The sequence below is a fragment of the Dryobates pubescens genome, chromosome 22 (assembly GCF_014839835.1).
Source record: "Dryobates pubescens isolate bDryPub1 chromosome 22, bDryPub1.pri, whole genome shotgun sequence".
NCBI classification, from domain to species: Eukaryota; Metazoa; Chordata; class Aves; order Piciformes; family Picidae; genus Dryobates; species Dryobates pubescens.
The window spans coordinates 10,409,747-10,427,310 of record NC_071633.1 but is presented as its reverse complement, the minus strand read 5'-3'; the positions used below and the strand labels follow the sequence as shown (position 1 = coordinate 10,427,310).

Genomic DNA, 17,564 nt, shown 5'->3' with positions numbered 1-17,564 from the left:
ATAAGAAGTGTGTATAATGATACATATCTAAATATGTGGCTTTAAACAATAGCTCAAATTAGGACTGTTAATTATTTATAATCAACCAACAAACATTGAATAAAATGCAGATGTTAAATCACTCTAAATAACTACACCAATTATCACAATAATGAGATCCCTTTTCATCTTTTAATGAAGAAAGAATAAAACCTAAGCAGCCTACATGAAGCCAGACAAGGAAAAGCCAAAATCAAGCATTCCCAAATATTCTAAAGGATCTAAATTTACCAGTTTAGTCTCAGTAAATACAAATATCAACTAAGAGCAATCATGGAAAGCTTCTTAGAGAGATTTTGGCCAAGATGTTCAGTTTTTATTTGTATATCTGCCTCCCACTTGTTAAAATCAACAAGTGTCAGATCCTGGCCTTTGACCTGTCTGTAAATCTGGGTCTTTGTCATTTCTACTAAAAGTTGTTTTAACATCTAGCATGTTATTTTTCGTAACAGTGTATCTACAAGGCAATCACTTAAAAAGTAAATATGAATTTCATAAACATATGAGAACTTACTGTTCTGTGTAACATGTATACTTACATTTAAAAGGCAGCTGATGGCATCAGGTTGTATTTTTTTAACATCATCATAACATGGCCATACTATTTTCCTCTTAGTCTGAGATAGTGAACCATCTGTTTGGTCAGTTTCCTCTGAAACACTGCATTTTGCAGTTACCATAGTCCAGTCATAGGAAGGGCCTGTAGCCAAAATCTCTTCAACATAATAATCCCACTTTTTGAGGCTGGACATATTTACATTTGGTTTCAATGCCTGTTCAAAACAAAGTTTAATTAGAACAAGAGAAGGGAGTTTGAGTTTCAGATTTATAACACGGTATCTGTATTTTCTACATTTTGCTATATTGAACAGTACCTTGCCCTGGGTGATTGGCACTGCAGTCTGATAATTTCAATAGCAAGATCTTGGCTCAGGAAGATGAAAACCTAAAGCTAATACTAGCTTTGAGAGTATACTGCTCATTTTTATCCTTCTATCTACTAAATCAGGTGCCTACCAAGAACTCCAATTCAGCATATGTAGTATGGTATCCCCACAATCTTTTTATCTCCTGGTAAAGATACAAAAGGCACTCGATAACAATCACCCTTCAATTTTCCTCAGCATAAATTCCAAGATTCTTTACCGTGGGGAAAAAAGGAGGCAGGCTGTATAACATAGGTGGAGAAACCACTGGGAAAAAACCCACAGCAACATAAAGTAGAGAGACAGAGACTGTAGACCTTTCAGAGCAGTTTAAACCAGATTACTCTGTGGTTGGGGTTTTTTTGACTTTTACAAAATAAGGTTAAGACTTTCAAGTTTGTGTGCATCTTACTCAAAAAGAATTATTGCCTCAGGTGAATGCAGGGAGAGAGCAGCACAGGAATTAACAGCTATGGGGGCAGTGGATGGCAGGAACATCTTAAAACAGACTTCTATCCAGTACTACAGTAAGAACAGCAAGGATATTTTTACTGCTTCTTCCCCAGCTATTGCAGAATTCTATACTGGTGTGTTGTGCAGTTTATGTAATTATTTAAAAGACAGTCCAACCTAGTGGTCATGCATTATCATATGAGACAGTGAGATAGATGTGATTCAGATCATTAGGAAATGTATCCTATTATGACTCTAAACTCATTTCCCCATAACTGTGGTTTGCAGTATGCATTGTTTTGTTTAAAAAAAAAATCAACCAAAGATCCTCATTTAACTCAGTAAGATGCATAAACAGAGGCTCCAGAATCTGGCCCCTAACTAAGGTGGCTGACAGTGTAAGCCCATGAGACACTGCTCAAATCAACCAATGCAGGGCAACTTTATCCGTCAAATTCTTAATCTAGTTAAAGACAATTAAGATTCCAAAATGTATCAAGGAATCACTCAGAATAGCAAACCACCTGTTTGTTGTTTTGTTGTGTGTGTTTGAAATATTCATACCTCTGTTTCAGCAGGGGCATAGAGGTAATTGAAGAAAATGGGGCTCCTTTTGTGCATCTTTTCAATGCACTCCCAAATACAAATTCCTTTTTTGGCATGTTTATCTCCTTTATCTTCAAACAATGTCCCTAGGGAAAACAACAGCAGCAGAAAGATAGCTTTTTGATAATGCATAACAAGCACTAAAGCATAGCCAAAAGGAATTTCACAGACTAAACTTACAGTAAGATCTACTATCAAATGCCATTGCAACCAGAGATTGTATTTGATGAAACAACTACTGTGCTTTGTAACTGCAATTATTCCATAGCATATTTATAAACCTGTTCTGCAGTTTACTGAAACACCTGAGTGTATCAGTGAATGTCCCCCTTCTGCCTGCAGCTATCCTGACTCAGCAGACTGGCAAGCCCTGATTACTGATTCTGCCCCCACTACCGCAGGTTATCGGCCCTTCCAATCTGCTGGACCAGCTACACCTGAAATTACTTACTAACTCATTTCAGGGAAAACAAATCAGCCTAGTGCAAATAATTAGCCATGGATTTGTGCTATCTGAAATGACTTTGGAAGTACGTATATTTTATCTGAAGACTACTGAAAGCAGGATTTTATATTGTATTGAATGGTATCTGAAAGGAAACCACCCAAATATACAACACTGCCCCATCAAACTGTAAAACCATGTTGAAACTTTTAACTCTCATTCTATTTCTACACCCCTTGATAGAGTCCCTCCCCATCTTTCCTGTAGGGCCCTTTAACTACTGAAAAAGGCCACTGTAAGGCATCCCCAGAGCCTTTTCTTTTCCATACCCAACAACTCCATCTCTCTCAGCCTGTCCTCACAAGGGAGGTGCTCCAGCCACCAATCATATTTGTGGCCTGAAGATAGTTGCTCAACTTTAGTCTATTCTACATGAACTACAGTTTTTAAGAAAAGCATTCAGATTGACCCTGTGCCATAATAAACCACCCCACAAAGCTGTGAAATTCAGAGCACGTGTTTGGCTTAATGAACAACTTCCAATAACTACCTCAACTGTGGCTGAGAAGACTTAAAAGGTCCTGAGGGTAGTTAAGGCCAGTAAAGTCACACACAACAGACAGAATAAAAAGGAAATATAAAAGGAAAGAAATAATGAAAAGAATGCAAGAGAAAGAAGTGAGAGATAGTAGATGGAAAGGCTTTCTTTTCCTGTAAGGTATTGCACTCCCTGAAGGACTCCCCCAAGGACTCTGTTAAAATCAGTTATTTAATAGGGGAAACTGAAGCACATGAATAAAATCCCTGAGGCATGGCACTAATTTCTCCTACTTTCTTAGTCCCACCAGTGGCATGGCTCAGTAATCCTTTGTTCAGAAAATTCTGCATGTTCATCACCTCTGCTTTGCTTAATAGTCCTGAAATGGAATTCATTGTATCATCTATGTAATTACTGAACCATCTAGGCAAATTTTTGTAGGTTGACTATTGATGAGAAAAATACTGACAACTACAAAACCAATATGCAATAAACCATCATCACACGTACCATGTTCTAGTCTTTCATAGTCAGAATCCAGAAGAAATGTTTTAAATCTATTTGATATATGATGAAAAGCCAGAAACTTCAGATAATACTGATTGAATTCAAATTCTGTTGGGTATTGGTTATGAATCTGAAAGGAAAGGGGGAAAAAGAGGATGTTAAAGTATAACACAAACAGATAATATAAGAAATAAAAATATGAAACATGACCATAAAATAATTCACCTGTGAATGTTGACAACAAATAAATCCATAGGCAACTGTCTTGTTTGTGCACACAAATCCTTCTACATTTTGTCTAAAAGTATTTAAAGCTAATTAAAATAATGTACTGTTTATCCTGCAAAAATGGAAGAGATGCCACGGCTAGGAGAAGTGACTACTGTTATTGCTGATTTGTTCTGCTGCAGTGCAGTCTGCAAAATTTAAAATACAGCTCAGTCATCAGGGAGAAATGCTCCTGATAAAATAGGACTCCAACACAGGAGAAGGTAACTGCCAAATTGAAACAATTAATGAGAGATTTTTATTACTAGATGCAACAGAATCACTTAAGACTGTGGTTAAATATAGCTGGTTTCTCCCTGATAACTTTTTGGTGCCATTTCAGTTAATTCATTGATTGATTCACTGATATACTGAAAATTTACATGTAAGTTAGAAGCAATGTTTTATACTTTACAATTTCAATACACGCCACCTAAAAAGAGAAGTCTACAGGGCCACATTAGCTTTGAAATTTAGAATTGCGTTATCTTTTAACATGCTTAATCTCCAAAATATATGAATACTGAAAACCAGAGCAAATATAACATTAGAGAAACTCAGTATTTTAGGATTCTTTATTTATTTCCTAAAGGTATTTAATGATCTTACACTTCTATCAGCCTTCCTTAGTTTTCCAATACATTTTAGTTTTGTAATCCTGTTATATTATCAGTATTTACTTAAAGTAGGAAATATAGTACTCCAAACTTTCCTGTGCTAGCAGCCACCAAGAGGCTACTTTTGCAAACACTAGAATAACTGAACATATCTACCATGGGAGTACCACACTCACCTCCTCTCATACAGGGTGCTGTAACAGAGCTCCTTATTGAGCTTAAAAGAAGTCAGTTCTAGAAAATAATTCCGGTTTAATTATATTTAACAAATTACCAAATAGATACAGAAGAAAAAAAAAAAGATAAACTTCCTGCACTGACATAATTTTTATAAACTCAGTCTTAGAAGCAGAAAGAGTATCTGCCAGATGCTGCTATTGTGAAAGAATGGTTTTGCATTAATAATTCAGCTGACACCTGGAGATATTGGCATAAACACTGACTTTTTACAAGATGATGCAGTTCTAATTTAGGAATCACTGCTTCATTTGTTTTCTCTGTATCTTTAGTTTAACCCGTACCATTTAATGCACATACTGGCTCTAAAGTGACCTTCTCACTGCACCTAGGATGTTGAGACTACAATGGTTAAAAGTATTTGGAAGAGGCCAAATGTTTATTTCCAGTGAATGGGCAAATTTCAAAACCTGATCATAATAAATTACACTTCAGGGTCAAGTTGCAATCTAATTGGATTCTGTAGTTGTCTACCAAGATGCACAGAAACCAGCGAAACTTAACATTTGCACTGAACATTTCCATTAAGTAAAATTATTTTCATAATAAATTCCTATGAAGCTTCAACTGTTAATCTGACTTTAAAAATAATTTCCCTAGAGTTTACAGCCATACTGTTAGAATTTGTAAGTCAATACTATGCCATCATGACTTAGAAAATTAATCCTAAGTCTGTTTCTAGGAAATTTACAGTTGCATTCTAATTAGGACTGTAAATCATTTAGCTCAAACATTTTTTTCCTCTTAACAGACAAGTCTATATTTGGTATATTACACTGATTATGCAGTAAAGCTGTGTCCCCATGCCCCTTCTTGGCTGAAGATAATGCTGGCTGAAAAGAGAACCCCTAGACAGCCCTATCTTTCCTCACAATAAGTACTGCCTCCTTTAGATTGACCTGCTGAACTGCTTCTGAATCCACATTCAGCAAAACAAGATGGTCTATTCTCACATTTTTTTCTGTGATTTTGACTGGAAAAGGCAAACAGGTTCACATGAACCTGTAGCTAACAGCCTGGAAGGGTAGTAGGTCCAGATACTCTGATTAATAGCTCCAGCTACTCTGGAAGGAGGCACTCTTTCTGCTAATACATGCCAGGGCTCGTGGACACAGCTTAAGACCAAAACCCAGAAAATGTATGTTTTTCTGTGAAATGTATCTGTTAGTAACTTGTATGCTTTATATTGCCTCTTGAAGGCAGAGGAAAGTCAGATACCTAGTGACATGCAACAAAGCTACTGAGATGACAATGTCAGTGTTCCCTTACTTACTTGATGCATTCATTCATGTGTAGTAACAACGTTTGAGGCATCCTGCAGCTTGAGGCAAAATCACACCTGAGTTTCTAGTAACAGATATTTATCTTACCTTACATTTCATTCTAACTTTTAAAGCAAGGAGGATTAAAATCTATTATTGCATGTTCTTAGAACTGCAGATTGTACTAAACATAACCTGAAGAAAAATCAATAATTTTGCCATGAAGTAAGCGTGGCACATTTTGGTTTATGGCAATAAACCCAAATTCTTGAATTTCTTTTTTCATCTTGTTCTAGATAAACCATTTTGTTTCCAAAGCTAGTATCATCTTTGGACTCAGGAGAAAAATACTCTTCAGGTATGTGTGGATTATTTCCTTGCTGTGCCAACTTTCTAAGATTTATTCCAGGGTCAGAAACAGAATGTGGGCTATGTCTACACTAGCAAGTAATCCAGAGCAAAAGGAGTAGACAAACAGACTGAAGCCAGCTTAAAAAACTTCTATTTGAAATCTCTGCCTAAATGACCTTAAAAGATCATAACTGTCAATCAATCTTCCTTGTCTGTTTTGTGTAGGTGGAACAGTCTCCTCTAGGCAACCATTCCAAGTTTTCTGGAGGTGAAATCCATTCACTTCAATAAAACCTAGACAAGGAGGTTATTACTTTTATCTCAAAGCATTATCTTTAACATCTGAAATAGTGGCACCTACACACTTATTAATGAATTATTCTTGCAAATGGAAATGAGAGATTGACTTACCTGATGGACACAGTCTAAGAACTGTAAGAAAACAGGAGCAAATCCACTACCCTGACAATTAAGACTCAGATTACTACGTTGACTGAATTTATGACCAAAAGAGAGCCATTCTTTTTCTACCAGCATTCGGAAGCCTTCAAGTGTCCTATAGAAGGGGTCACTGAGTAACTGCACCAGAGATACTACCTAAATCACAAGACAAGACAAGACATACTGTGTTAAAAGTGACAGAAGTTAGGAGAACACTTCAGCTAATGAAAACGGATATTCTATAATCTCTTGAAGAAAACAAAGGCCTTCATATAAACTTGATTTTAAGTATTTTAACACATATATTAGTAAGATTTATCATTTTATACATCCAATAGTATCTCACAGGACAAAGCTTCAATTAAGTTGAGACTTTAAAATATCTGTAAAAATTCCAACATGAGCAACTTAAAAGACTTTAGAAATCATAATGCTTACCATATTTAGGTAACAGATGAAATAAAACTGTTTTCTTAATAAAATAAGGATAATAAATATTTATGGAATAGTATCATCAAGATCAGCAAAGAAAGTGTTAAAGAATATGTCCTGAAGGTGACTTCAGAATTTCTGCAGAGTTGTCATGCCAAATTCAGCCTGTTTTTATAGATAGCATTTCTGGACACTTTAAAAACAAGCAGCAGAGACTTCTTTTACTGCCAGTTAGGTATGTCTCCTTCTCTAGTCTTCATTGTTTGATGATGAGTCCAATAATTATCTTAACATTCTTTTGTGGGTTTGTTTATCTGGTCTTAGGATGCTGGCTACACATGAAGGTTTTATGTACTACAATTAGAGATATCTGTGTTTATCTTCTAAATGATGAAGCAACTACATGGCCACAATGCATCTATTAAATAAGGTAGCAGTTCTTCACTCAATAATTTATAGTTTGTTTCAGATAGTTTTCTGTTGTGGTGGTCTGTCCTTGCAGCAGGTGTTACAATCACTTTGGCACAAATTTAGTTTTCTCCCTATGTGTGGTCTCTTAACTTCATTTTTGGAAAGTAAATTGCCAACAGAAAGAATTCCTCTCCTTTCCGCCCGTGTTTAAAGTGTACTACGCTTACAAAGACAAATTAACAGTTGCAGCAACTTTTGGCTTTCGCCCTTCAATATAGTCAGGTGCTAGAGGACCCTTATGGGGAGAATTGCATTGCTTCACCTTGTGCTAATAAATAAAGAAGGTCAGGGATGTGAAGGCAGGAGTTTCACTTGAACTTATGGAGACATTTCCTTATTTTGAGTGTGGCAGAGCACTGGAACAGGCTGCCCAAAGAGGTGGTGGAATCTCCCTCTCTGGAGGCATTCAAAACCTGCCTGGATGTGTTCCCGTGCAATCTGATCTAGGTGTACCTGCCTTGGCAGGGGGCTTGGTCTAGACAATCTTCAGAGGTTCCTTCCAACCCCTACCAGTCTATAATTCTCTAATTCTAATGCAGATTTTATATCTAAGCCTTAGAACTGTAAGCCCACCAGGACCTTTGAATGAGTTCATGCTAAGGAACTCTTTCACAGCAAAAATATTTTCTAGTTTCTTTGCTGCCACGACATAACTTTATTAATGTTTTACCAAATTATCAGTAACTTGAAAAAAAAAAATCTGCTTGATATTTCTGTTGAAATACCTAGCTATGTCAAGATTTTACTAGCAGCTTACTTGTGCAGTAATATCCCAGCCATCTTCCAAACAAACCATAACGGAAGAACCATTTTCCAGGAGCTCAGAGATGATCACACCTAATTGCATTATCCTGTGAAGCTATAAAGCATTACAAGTCAATAGGATACTCAAGTATAAGGGTTTTTTTAGACATAACAAATAGAACATTTTAATAGTAAAATGTATATAGAAATAAACATGTTGCATGGAGAAGTGCACTGATGCAAAAGATTATAAAGCTCTAACATGTAACAGTCTCAAGATTTTCATCTCAACTACAATAAAACTAAGCAAAGATTTGAAGATAGGAACTTAAACTATTAAAACCAGTGTATACTGCAATAAAATAGCTGTCATAAAAAGGAAAATGGGAACAACACAGTTGACAGATTTACTGTAGAAAAATTCCATCCTAGGTTTAACACTAAAATAAATGCCTGTGAAATGTTAAAGTTTCATTAAGTCACTAAGTACTTTGATGGAAGAACCCATGTAAGAGATTTACATGATAATATTTCCAATACTAAAATTCCTTGAGCATGTGGGAAGGTTATTAACCTGGCATGAGATTGATTCAAACATGATAGGTCTAAGTAGGTTAAAAGTGATTTTGAACAAGGCTACCTTATTGTGAGACTTCACACTCCTATTACTAAAAGGAAAACCTATGTGATGTTTCTACTGTTTTGGTCATACTATGATAGCATTCTTGGAAAACAACACAACAGCCAATCTGTAAACAATTCAGTTTTTTTACAGTAGAATGAAACAGCACTTTGCAGAGCACTGAACAGAATCCAACCAACAGTACCAGTAGGAAAGAGAAAGCCTAAGGAAGAAGAGAGAGCAGTATGGGAAAACAAATTTTAAAAAAAAAAAAAGGTCAAGAATAATCCAAGATGATTTATGGGAAGAAAAACACATTTACAAAGTATAGGAAAGTGACTTAGGGAGAACAAAATTTAAGCAAGGAAAATAAGAGAAAAAAGAACAACCAAACAACAGTTAAATCCTAGGAAATTCATCCTTGTTTAGGGCAGGCTGATTTTTTTCCTCTTACCTGTTACTGCCTATAAATATTACCATGGAAATTGTGATGGGAAACACTTAACTCTTTTGAACATTCACATAGCCATTACTTAGAAAATAAAGGAAACTAATTTCCCTACATTTTTTAGTAGGAAAAGATTGAAAAAAGCACCACTTTTAAGACCAAGCAGTTTGTTTATTGTTCTGTACTGTCTTAGGCAGTAGAGTAGAAGAAAGGCTGGGTTTTGCCATCCTTAATGAAGAAACTGAGATACAGTCTGGTTATACAGATGCAACAAAAACAAGGCAGAACAGTATTTTTATCATTTATATTCAGAAGACATGGCAGCACTCCAGACTTCTTTTAATGCATTTACATCCTTATAAAGAAATGTTCAGCCTGTATAGTGTTAAAAACAACACTGTGTAACTTCTATTGCCCAGGAGAGAAAAACTTAATACAATAAAAACACATTTCCAAGATGATAGATCTGTGTTCTTTCACAGGAATAGAAGAAAATGTGTCAAATCAGTCATAAATTAACTTTATCACAGAAGTCACATACAACGTGACTTAAACCACAGAAATATGGTTTACATGCCACATAGCTAGTGTGTGACATTATGATCTAATTCTGAGCAAGGAGCGATATACTATTACTTTTTCTCTTAGATATGCTAAAAGAGAGTAACTCTCGTGTTATAATCTCTTTATCTGTTATTAGGACATGTCTATTTCACTGAAGTGACATTCAATTAATTTACCTACACTTATCAACTTGCCAACTACTTTGTGTTTGAAAACGTTCCCATGATAAAGGACTCAAGGCTTTATGCTCTTTCTACTTCTCCCCTTCCTGAAGAGCATGATGACCAACACAGCAATGGCCAGCTCCTATAGTCTCTAAGGGAAGAAGTGAAGCCATTACCTTGTAGTTTTTCAACAAGAACATTTTCTGATGCTTAATTACTGTTACAACTATTTCCTCCTTAAGAAATCAGTCTGAGAGTCTATTCTCAAATGCAATCATAATCATAGAAAACAGAAAAATATATTCAACAGAGGGTCCCGAACATAAAATGCAACTGTTAAGAAAACATTCACTGCAGTTAAAATGGGTTTAGATTTACAAAGAGCTGACTTTCCTACATAGTTATTATTTTCAACCTTACAAAGTGACTTCCAGTCTTGCCTTTCTGTAAGGGAATATGGGATAGAGAAGCAAAGAAACAAGTTGAGAGAGAACAGATCAATATACACACAGAGTCCTCTCTCCCTAGTAAACACTTCCCCACCTCCCACAACAGATAACAGGTGCTAGCTTGTTTGTTAAATACTTGTGCACATGGAAATTCAGGGTGGGAATACATACAAAAAGTAGAATATCAGTTTTAAAATCAAAAGGCTCATTTATTATTGTTATATACCCTTTTCCTGATTTTCAAAATAGGTAAAATAATAAGCCCCATAAATTTATACAGGTCAGATTTACTTGTGTATATGTTCCATGTTATAACTATACATTATATTATAAAAAGTGCCTCTCACATTTGTAAATGTTGTGACTGTATTAAAATAATAATGCCTATGTAATGGGAGAATTGATAGCATGCAGAACAATTACAATGAACAGAGAAGAACAGGTGGTTAGAAAACAATAGTTCTCTATCAGAAGAGCATGAAATTTATTTTGTGTGAACAGTACTGCATATAGATTATTAGAAGTACCTGTCATATAAATTACCTGTGGGAACCACTCTGACTCCCCGAGTGCTTTAAGGAATGTTGCCTCAGAATCTGTAGGAATTGTGCTGGGAACACAAGCTCTCATCAGCTTTTTAAAGCTTGCCTTTGTCTGTCGTATGTCACTGAATTCAACAGGAACAAATTCACAATTCAAGGCAAAATCAAGTTTGAATCCCTGTAGGAAAAGGACAACAGCAGATGCAATTTAAAAGGGAGGCATATTTTTCCCTGACAGTCTCATTAAATCTCAAAGTTTTGTTTGCTTTATTGCTAAATATTTCAGCTCCTTATTAAAAATCTGTTTAGTTGAACACCTGCCCAAGATAATAAAAATTCTTACAATACTTGCAAAATATACCATAATGAAGTACTCATCTACTACTTGTAACAGCAGAATGTACTGCACAGCAGTCATATTTTTGTAGTAATGACAACAAAAATAATAACCATAGTAGTAAAAACCCCCAAAGTTCAGTGATGAATCTATTGAGTTCTTTATACACAACGTAGTGTGCTTCCTTCAGGATTTTTTAATCAAGTTACCAAATAACAAAATAACTGTATGGATGATGTACCAGTATTGCAGGCTAGAGTCTATAGAGCAGTTCAATAAAGCAGGAGAAAAGTAGCTCCCCAATCTAATACTGAGTAATACAGCATTAATTGTTCCACATATAGGAATAATGCTCATAAGCATATACACCTTCTGCATAGTTATCAGTTGGCCTTATCTAGAATATTATTTACTGCTTTGTAAAAACACCATGATTAAACTCAAGCCAAACAGAAACTATGGTAACATTAAGAAAAAAGGCCATTACCCGTAACTGAGATTTTTCTCCAAATATATAGAGGGCTGCTTGCCGCCTCAACAGCTGACTCTGCAGAAAAGAGCTGCTGCTGTAGGAAGTGCTGTTATCTTTCCCTGCAAGTCTTGCACCAACGTCAATGAATGGAGCCTGAGTGTTGATGAATCGGTTGCTTGAACGAAGACTCGCCCACACGCCTTCATAAAGATGAAAAATGTTTTCAAAATCTCTTTGTGTGAGGTGCTAGAGATCATAACTATCAAGTCATATACTAAAAGATAATTTGGAAAGTAGCCTGCTTAAGATGTTATTTGCATCCCTTAGGACATAATAACAGCACATATTGGAAATACACCTTTTCATTAACAGAAATGACTGCCAAAAGCATCCTACTGCACTGTCATTTGACCGAATATACTCTCCACAGCCCTTTCTACTGTAGAGAAAATGGTTGCTAAGATATCAGTAATACAATGATAAAATAGAATCATAGAATCAACAAGGTTGGAAAAGACCTCAAGGATCATCAAGTCCAACCTGTCACCCAAGACCTCATGACTAAACTATGGCACCAAGTGCCACGTCCAATCCCCTCTTGAACACCTCCAGGGATGGTGACTCAACCACCCCCCTGGACAGCCCCTTCCAATGGCTAATAACCCTCTCTGTGAAGAACTTTCTCCTCACCTCGAGCCTAAACTTGCCCTGGCACAGCTTGAGACTGTGTCCTCTTGTTCTGGTGCTGATTGCCTGGGAGAAGAGACCAAACCCCTCCTGGCTACAACCTTCCTTCAGGTAGTTGCAGACAGCAATAAAGTCTCCCCTGAGCCTCATTTTCTCCAGGCTAAACAACCCCAGCTCCCTTAGCCTCTCCGTGTAGGGCTTGTACTTGAGGCCTCTCACCAGCCTCGTTGCCCTTCTCTGGGCACATTAAAATATGAATCACAACTTCCAAGAAATTAGTATCATTGAAGCATATGGAAATGAAATTGGTAGTATTTATTCTTTTCAGAAACAGGGACTAAAATCTGATATATTTCCTCGTTAAAAACATTTTTTTTAAGTCTAGCTAGTAAGAATATAATATAATTAAGTATTGCAAAATCAGAAACAGGGTAACTTAAAATCTGCCTGTTACCTGGAATTTTTGTGTTCCTTTAGCCCTACAAAAATATAAAAGTGTAAGCTACACTGTATTACAATGAAAATGTATATAGGGATGATCAATTCAAATACTACACTTTAGGATAAAGTATTGAAGTGTTCCATATTTACTCTTGAAATGCCACGATTAAAATGGAGACTATCACATTTTTCATTCTCCGTATCTAATAGACAATTACAAAAGAAAATGTATTTAAGGAAATTATTTTTTAAAATCCTGTTTCATGATTATATTCCAGCAGATGTGACTGTGGTACAGTTGTGTTAGCAGAAAGAAGGCTGCCTAGAAGATCACAGTCTTACAGTTTTAATCTGGCATAAGATCACCATTAGTCTGGCAGCTGGGCATGGTACAGAAATCCCAGCCAGCAACAACATGAGCCTGACACAGTGCAGTGTGATATGGAGCCACAGACTTGCATCTGAAAGGTAGCACAGCAATATAGTCGAATGGCATTGTACCAGCCCAACAACCTCTGTCACTCAAAAGCATTTTTGGTTTGTATGCTGTGCCTTGATGATGCAGCCATATTGTTATTTCCAGAGGAGGAAATTCCTACAGCACACAGATGTGCTCTGATCTGATCACACTTAAGTTCTGTGATTTCAACGTAAGATAAAGTAGTGACAAACCAGATTGCCAGGGCCTGTTTAGCACTAGCAGGAAAAAAAGGGCAAGTGGTAAATATTTCTGTTTCTTTTGAGACTGTTTTTGTGTGTCCAGTGTGAGATATGTGAAAGCTACTTGATTTTTAGAATATAAATAGCACTACCTGAAAATCAAATCCCTTAAAGTATACTAAATTTGGTATTTAAATGGCAGCGTGAAATTGTCTAACCCAGTATGCTGTAAATCAGATTATCAAAAGAGACTCTTGTCCATAAATCTGTGAAGCACAACATCCACAAGAGGCACCAGAAATATCTCATAACAGAAGAAATTTAGATAGCAGCCCCTTGAGGAAAATCCAATAAAATGCATAGTTAACATTACTTGCATAGAAGAAAAAAGCTGCAGATAACCGTAAAGTTCCACTGACACGGCTCAACCAGCAAAACAATTTTATTCTATTTTTAGAAGCAAGATTATGCTTCTATTAAAGAGCAAATCTGTACAGTAATCCTCAACAGGGACTTGTCTGTACAGTTTAGCTTTACTGACTGCCTGTTTGTCTTCGATGTCAGCAAATAAAGAGTAACTCATAACGGTTGGCTCTGAAGTTATGAATCGGTAACAGTTCTAAATAATTACAACTTCAAAGAGAGCCAATTTTGTAAAATACCTCACACAGTTAAGTAGTATGTTTAGTACACATCTCTACTACTACAGATGAAACAATGAAGACTTTAACAAGCAGAAATCACAGCAGACATTTAGTAAGAGAAAAAAACTCCTTGGTCGTTTGGAATGAAAACAATACTATTTCCAGGCAATCACTAACGCCTGTAGTACATCAATAGGAACAAAACAGGTTACAAATATATGTGATGAACATGTTTGTCAGTGATGGATAACAGTGATTATAAGACATCATTATATTTCTTCTAAGTCTGCCTGTTTAAAATTTTCAGAGGAAATTTTCTACGTATCACTCTGCATTGGATAATAAAATTATTAAAGATTAACATGGTGACATGCATGACTAATCAGTATCACTGATTATGGCATACATTCAGTGATCAAAGAACTCCAAACCAAATCACAACACTGAACCCCAAAATTTTGTTAATGCAGAATCAAGACTTTCTGCCAAGACCACTTTAGCATGGATTAAGATATTGTAGCAGTTATGGAGATGGTAGAAAAGAGCGTGCTTTCAGGACACAGAATACAGTACCTTGATGGACTCTTCCCTTAGTTGCTGATTTGGAATTTGAATGAGTGAAACACTTATCTCTGTGCCCAAGCACTGGCAGATAACAGTTAAGACAGAAGAAGGAGGAATGGAATGCACATTGCAGCGAGACACATTGCAGGAGAAAAGAGAAGGGTTACTTATTAATTTTCAAAGATCTAGTATATATTGAATTTCTTTATAACACATGATTTATCAGACAGCACACAGCTTGGTCATCACAAGACAAAACATTGATCAAGCCAGAAAACCAATATGAAATGGGAAGGAAGTACCCATTTATCAAAAAGGAGTAATTTTCATTGTCATTGCAGTAGTTTCAAAGAAGTAGAACAGTTATCAACAGCTACTAAAAAAAAAAAAATACAACAAAAAAAAGGTAGACCAAATCATTCTGCTGAGTACTTTACTGAAAGTATCTGTGCAAATCAAAGTTAGTCTAATAAAAAATACAGTTTAAAACCCCTGTTTTAGCCTATTTAAAATATGTAATTTGATACAGACCTCAAAATCAGTGGGCAAGAATTCAGTGCTATACATACACAGACATTTTTGAAGGACTGTGTACAAATATCTAATTTAGGAAAGATGTCCTATCTGTCACACAAAGAGATTTCTTTCACTCTTGGGAAAAAAAAACCACAACTCCTTTTCACTAGGAGAGCCTTATATGCTTATCAGAGGGTATATTTTTGGCTCAAAAGCCACATCAGCACAAGCAACCTCTTTTAACACAAATATTCTATTAAAACATATTCTAATTAAAACATATTCAAAATGTTAAGGTCTGCTTTTAAAATAAATGTTTGAGTTGAGTTTGTATTACTTATAAATATCCTACTATTTTTCCAAAAGCAAAAAAAAAAACCAACCCTGTGAAGAATTTTATTCTAGTGAATTACACAACAACACCAGGTAAGAAGTGCTGTTCTGCAGAACTACACTAGACTTAAAAAGTAATACAAGAAGTGTATTACTTCATTATTGAGTGACCTTACAACTCTCATGAAAGTTATCGACCAAGGCACTGCCAAAATAAAAAGGGGCCAGGAATGAAAATATATTATGAAACAGAAGTATTTGGCCAAATATTTCAGAATCAGAAACAACTTAACTAGGCTTTAGGCAAATACTTTGTTACAGTGTTCCAGATGAAGTAGTAAACCACACCTGACACAGATACAAATATTCAGGACAATTGATGAGTACTGAGAACAATGATCACTTTATAAAATGATAAATAGTACTCAAGCAATGGCACATACCTTTTAACTTATTTTTTTAAGGATGTATATTAAAAAATACATTGTCTGGCACAAGAACCAGAAAATGTCATTTTCAATTGGTGCATCATAGCTGAACCTGACTTTTGAGCTCTGGAATGTGTGAGAATGAAAACAAGGAAAGATAGGATCCAGAATCAAAACCACAAAAATACTGCTATTGTATTTGGTTTAGTTCAGTGCATAATGCATAGCTGCTTGCTTTCACAAAGTAACTAGCTAATCCCACTGTCTTTTTATTTATTTTTGTAACACTGCTTCACACATGAAATAGAAGTAGCTGTGAAAAAGTAGTAAAAACCTTTGCAGTAATAAATCACATGAATCAATGTGAGAACAACAGTTTCACAAATACTATATAATTTTGTGTTTTAGAATTTCTTCTGGAAGAATTGTGTTAGCTAATCTAAAAACTACAGTATTTACTTCTCTACAGGGATATATTCCCTTTCTCGACTCTCTTACCCTGTCAACTTCTCACTTTCACTAGGGCTCCCACTGTGCTTGTCAAACATTCTTATGTTTCAGCAAAGCCCTTGTGTATCCTGCTGAACTGTGAACAGACTGCAGATACTGGCCTGTAATTGTACCTTTCAGATACATAGAGCAGGTGTGGCATCAAGACACAAGATAACTTCACTGCCCTCTTCCTGATTACTGCTGAAATTTAGCCAAGAAATTTCCAACAAAACACATCTGTGATATAATACTGCCTTGAGACTCCTTTTTCTCTTCACTAAGTAGCAACAAACTCATCCTATCACACCTTCTACAAACTCTAATCTCCAAAACCAGCAGCAGTTATTTCAGTAATCCTTTTATCTTCAAAAGAAAATTTCCATATAGTCAACCAGCAAGTTTTTCCTCACTTATCTGGAACACCTTCACTGCTTCTCAGCACCACTTTGCTGTTGGCACTTTTCTCCCAGTATGAGGGAATGGAGTTAGCTGAATGGAGTCTTCTGTCAGGTACCCAGGATTTTCACTGTTTTGGTACAAAGTCAAACTGGGCACAGCCACCAATGTATCTACAATTCCAGACACTTAACTCCTGTTCTCTTAGGTCCCTATCCATTTTACATATACAATTAAAATCGCCAACTTTTTTCATCTCTGTGTACTACAATAACATGACATAAATAGAACAATATAGAATGATGAACAAAAATGCACAGAATTTTCTGGCTTTCGGTGATCACCATTTAGCTGCCTGTTTTCTCTTCCCCACTGCTCTGAGTATTTTCCTTTCTTCTTTCCCTACTCTCTCTCCCTCCTGCCTTCTTCCATTCCTCTAATCCTGTCCCTCTATTTTGGAAATTTGTAA

The 17,564-nt window shown here is 36.0% G+C and overlaps 1 protein-coding gene across 7 annotated transcripts in view; it reads right to left on the bottom strand.

The window, feature by feature from the left end:
* SBF2 (SET binding factor 2) overlaps positions 1-17,564 on the bottom strand; it is a 195,868-nt gene that overhangs the window by 10,412 nt on the left and 167,892 nt on the right. For 4 of the 7 annotated variants that reach the window (XM_054172043.1, XM_054172047.1, XM_054172046.1 and 1 more), the window contains 8 exons: positions 14,940-15,011; positions 11,950-12,134; positions 11,127-11,303; positions 8,350-8,451; positions 6,660-6,845; positions 3,518-3,644; positions 1,983-2,110; positions 579-812 (listed from right to left, as the gene is read on the bottom strand). In XM_054172043.1, the coding sequence (XP_054028018.1) occupies positions 579-812; positions 1,983-2,110; positions 3,518-3,644; positions 6,660-6,845; positions 8,350-8,451; positions 11,127-11,303; positions 11,950-12,134; positions 14,940-15,011 (1,211 nt within the window). The remainder of the gene's footprint in view (positions 1-578; positions 813-1,982; positions 2,111-3,517; positions 3,645-6,659; positions 6,846-8,349; positions 8,452-11,126; positions 11,304-11,949; positions 12,135-14,939; positions 15,012-17,564) is intronic. The other 3 variants (XM_054172045.1, XM_054172048.1, XM_054172049.1) reach the window with 1 other exon arrangement.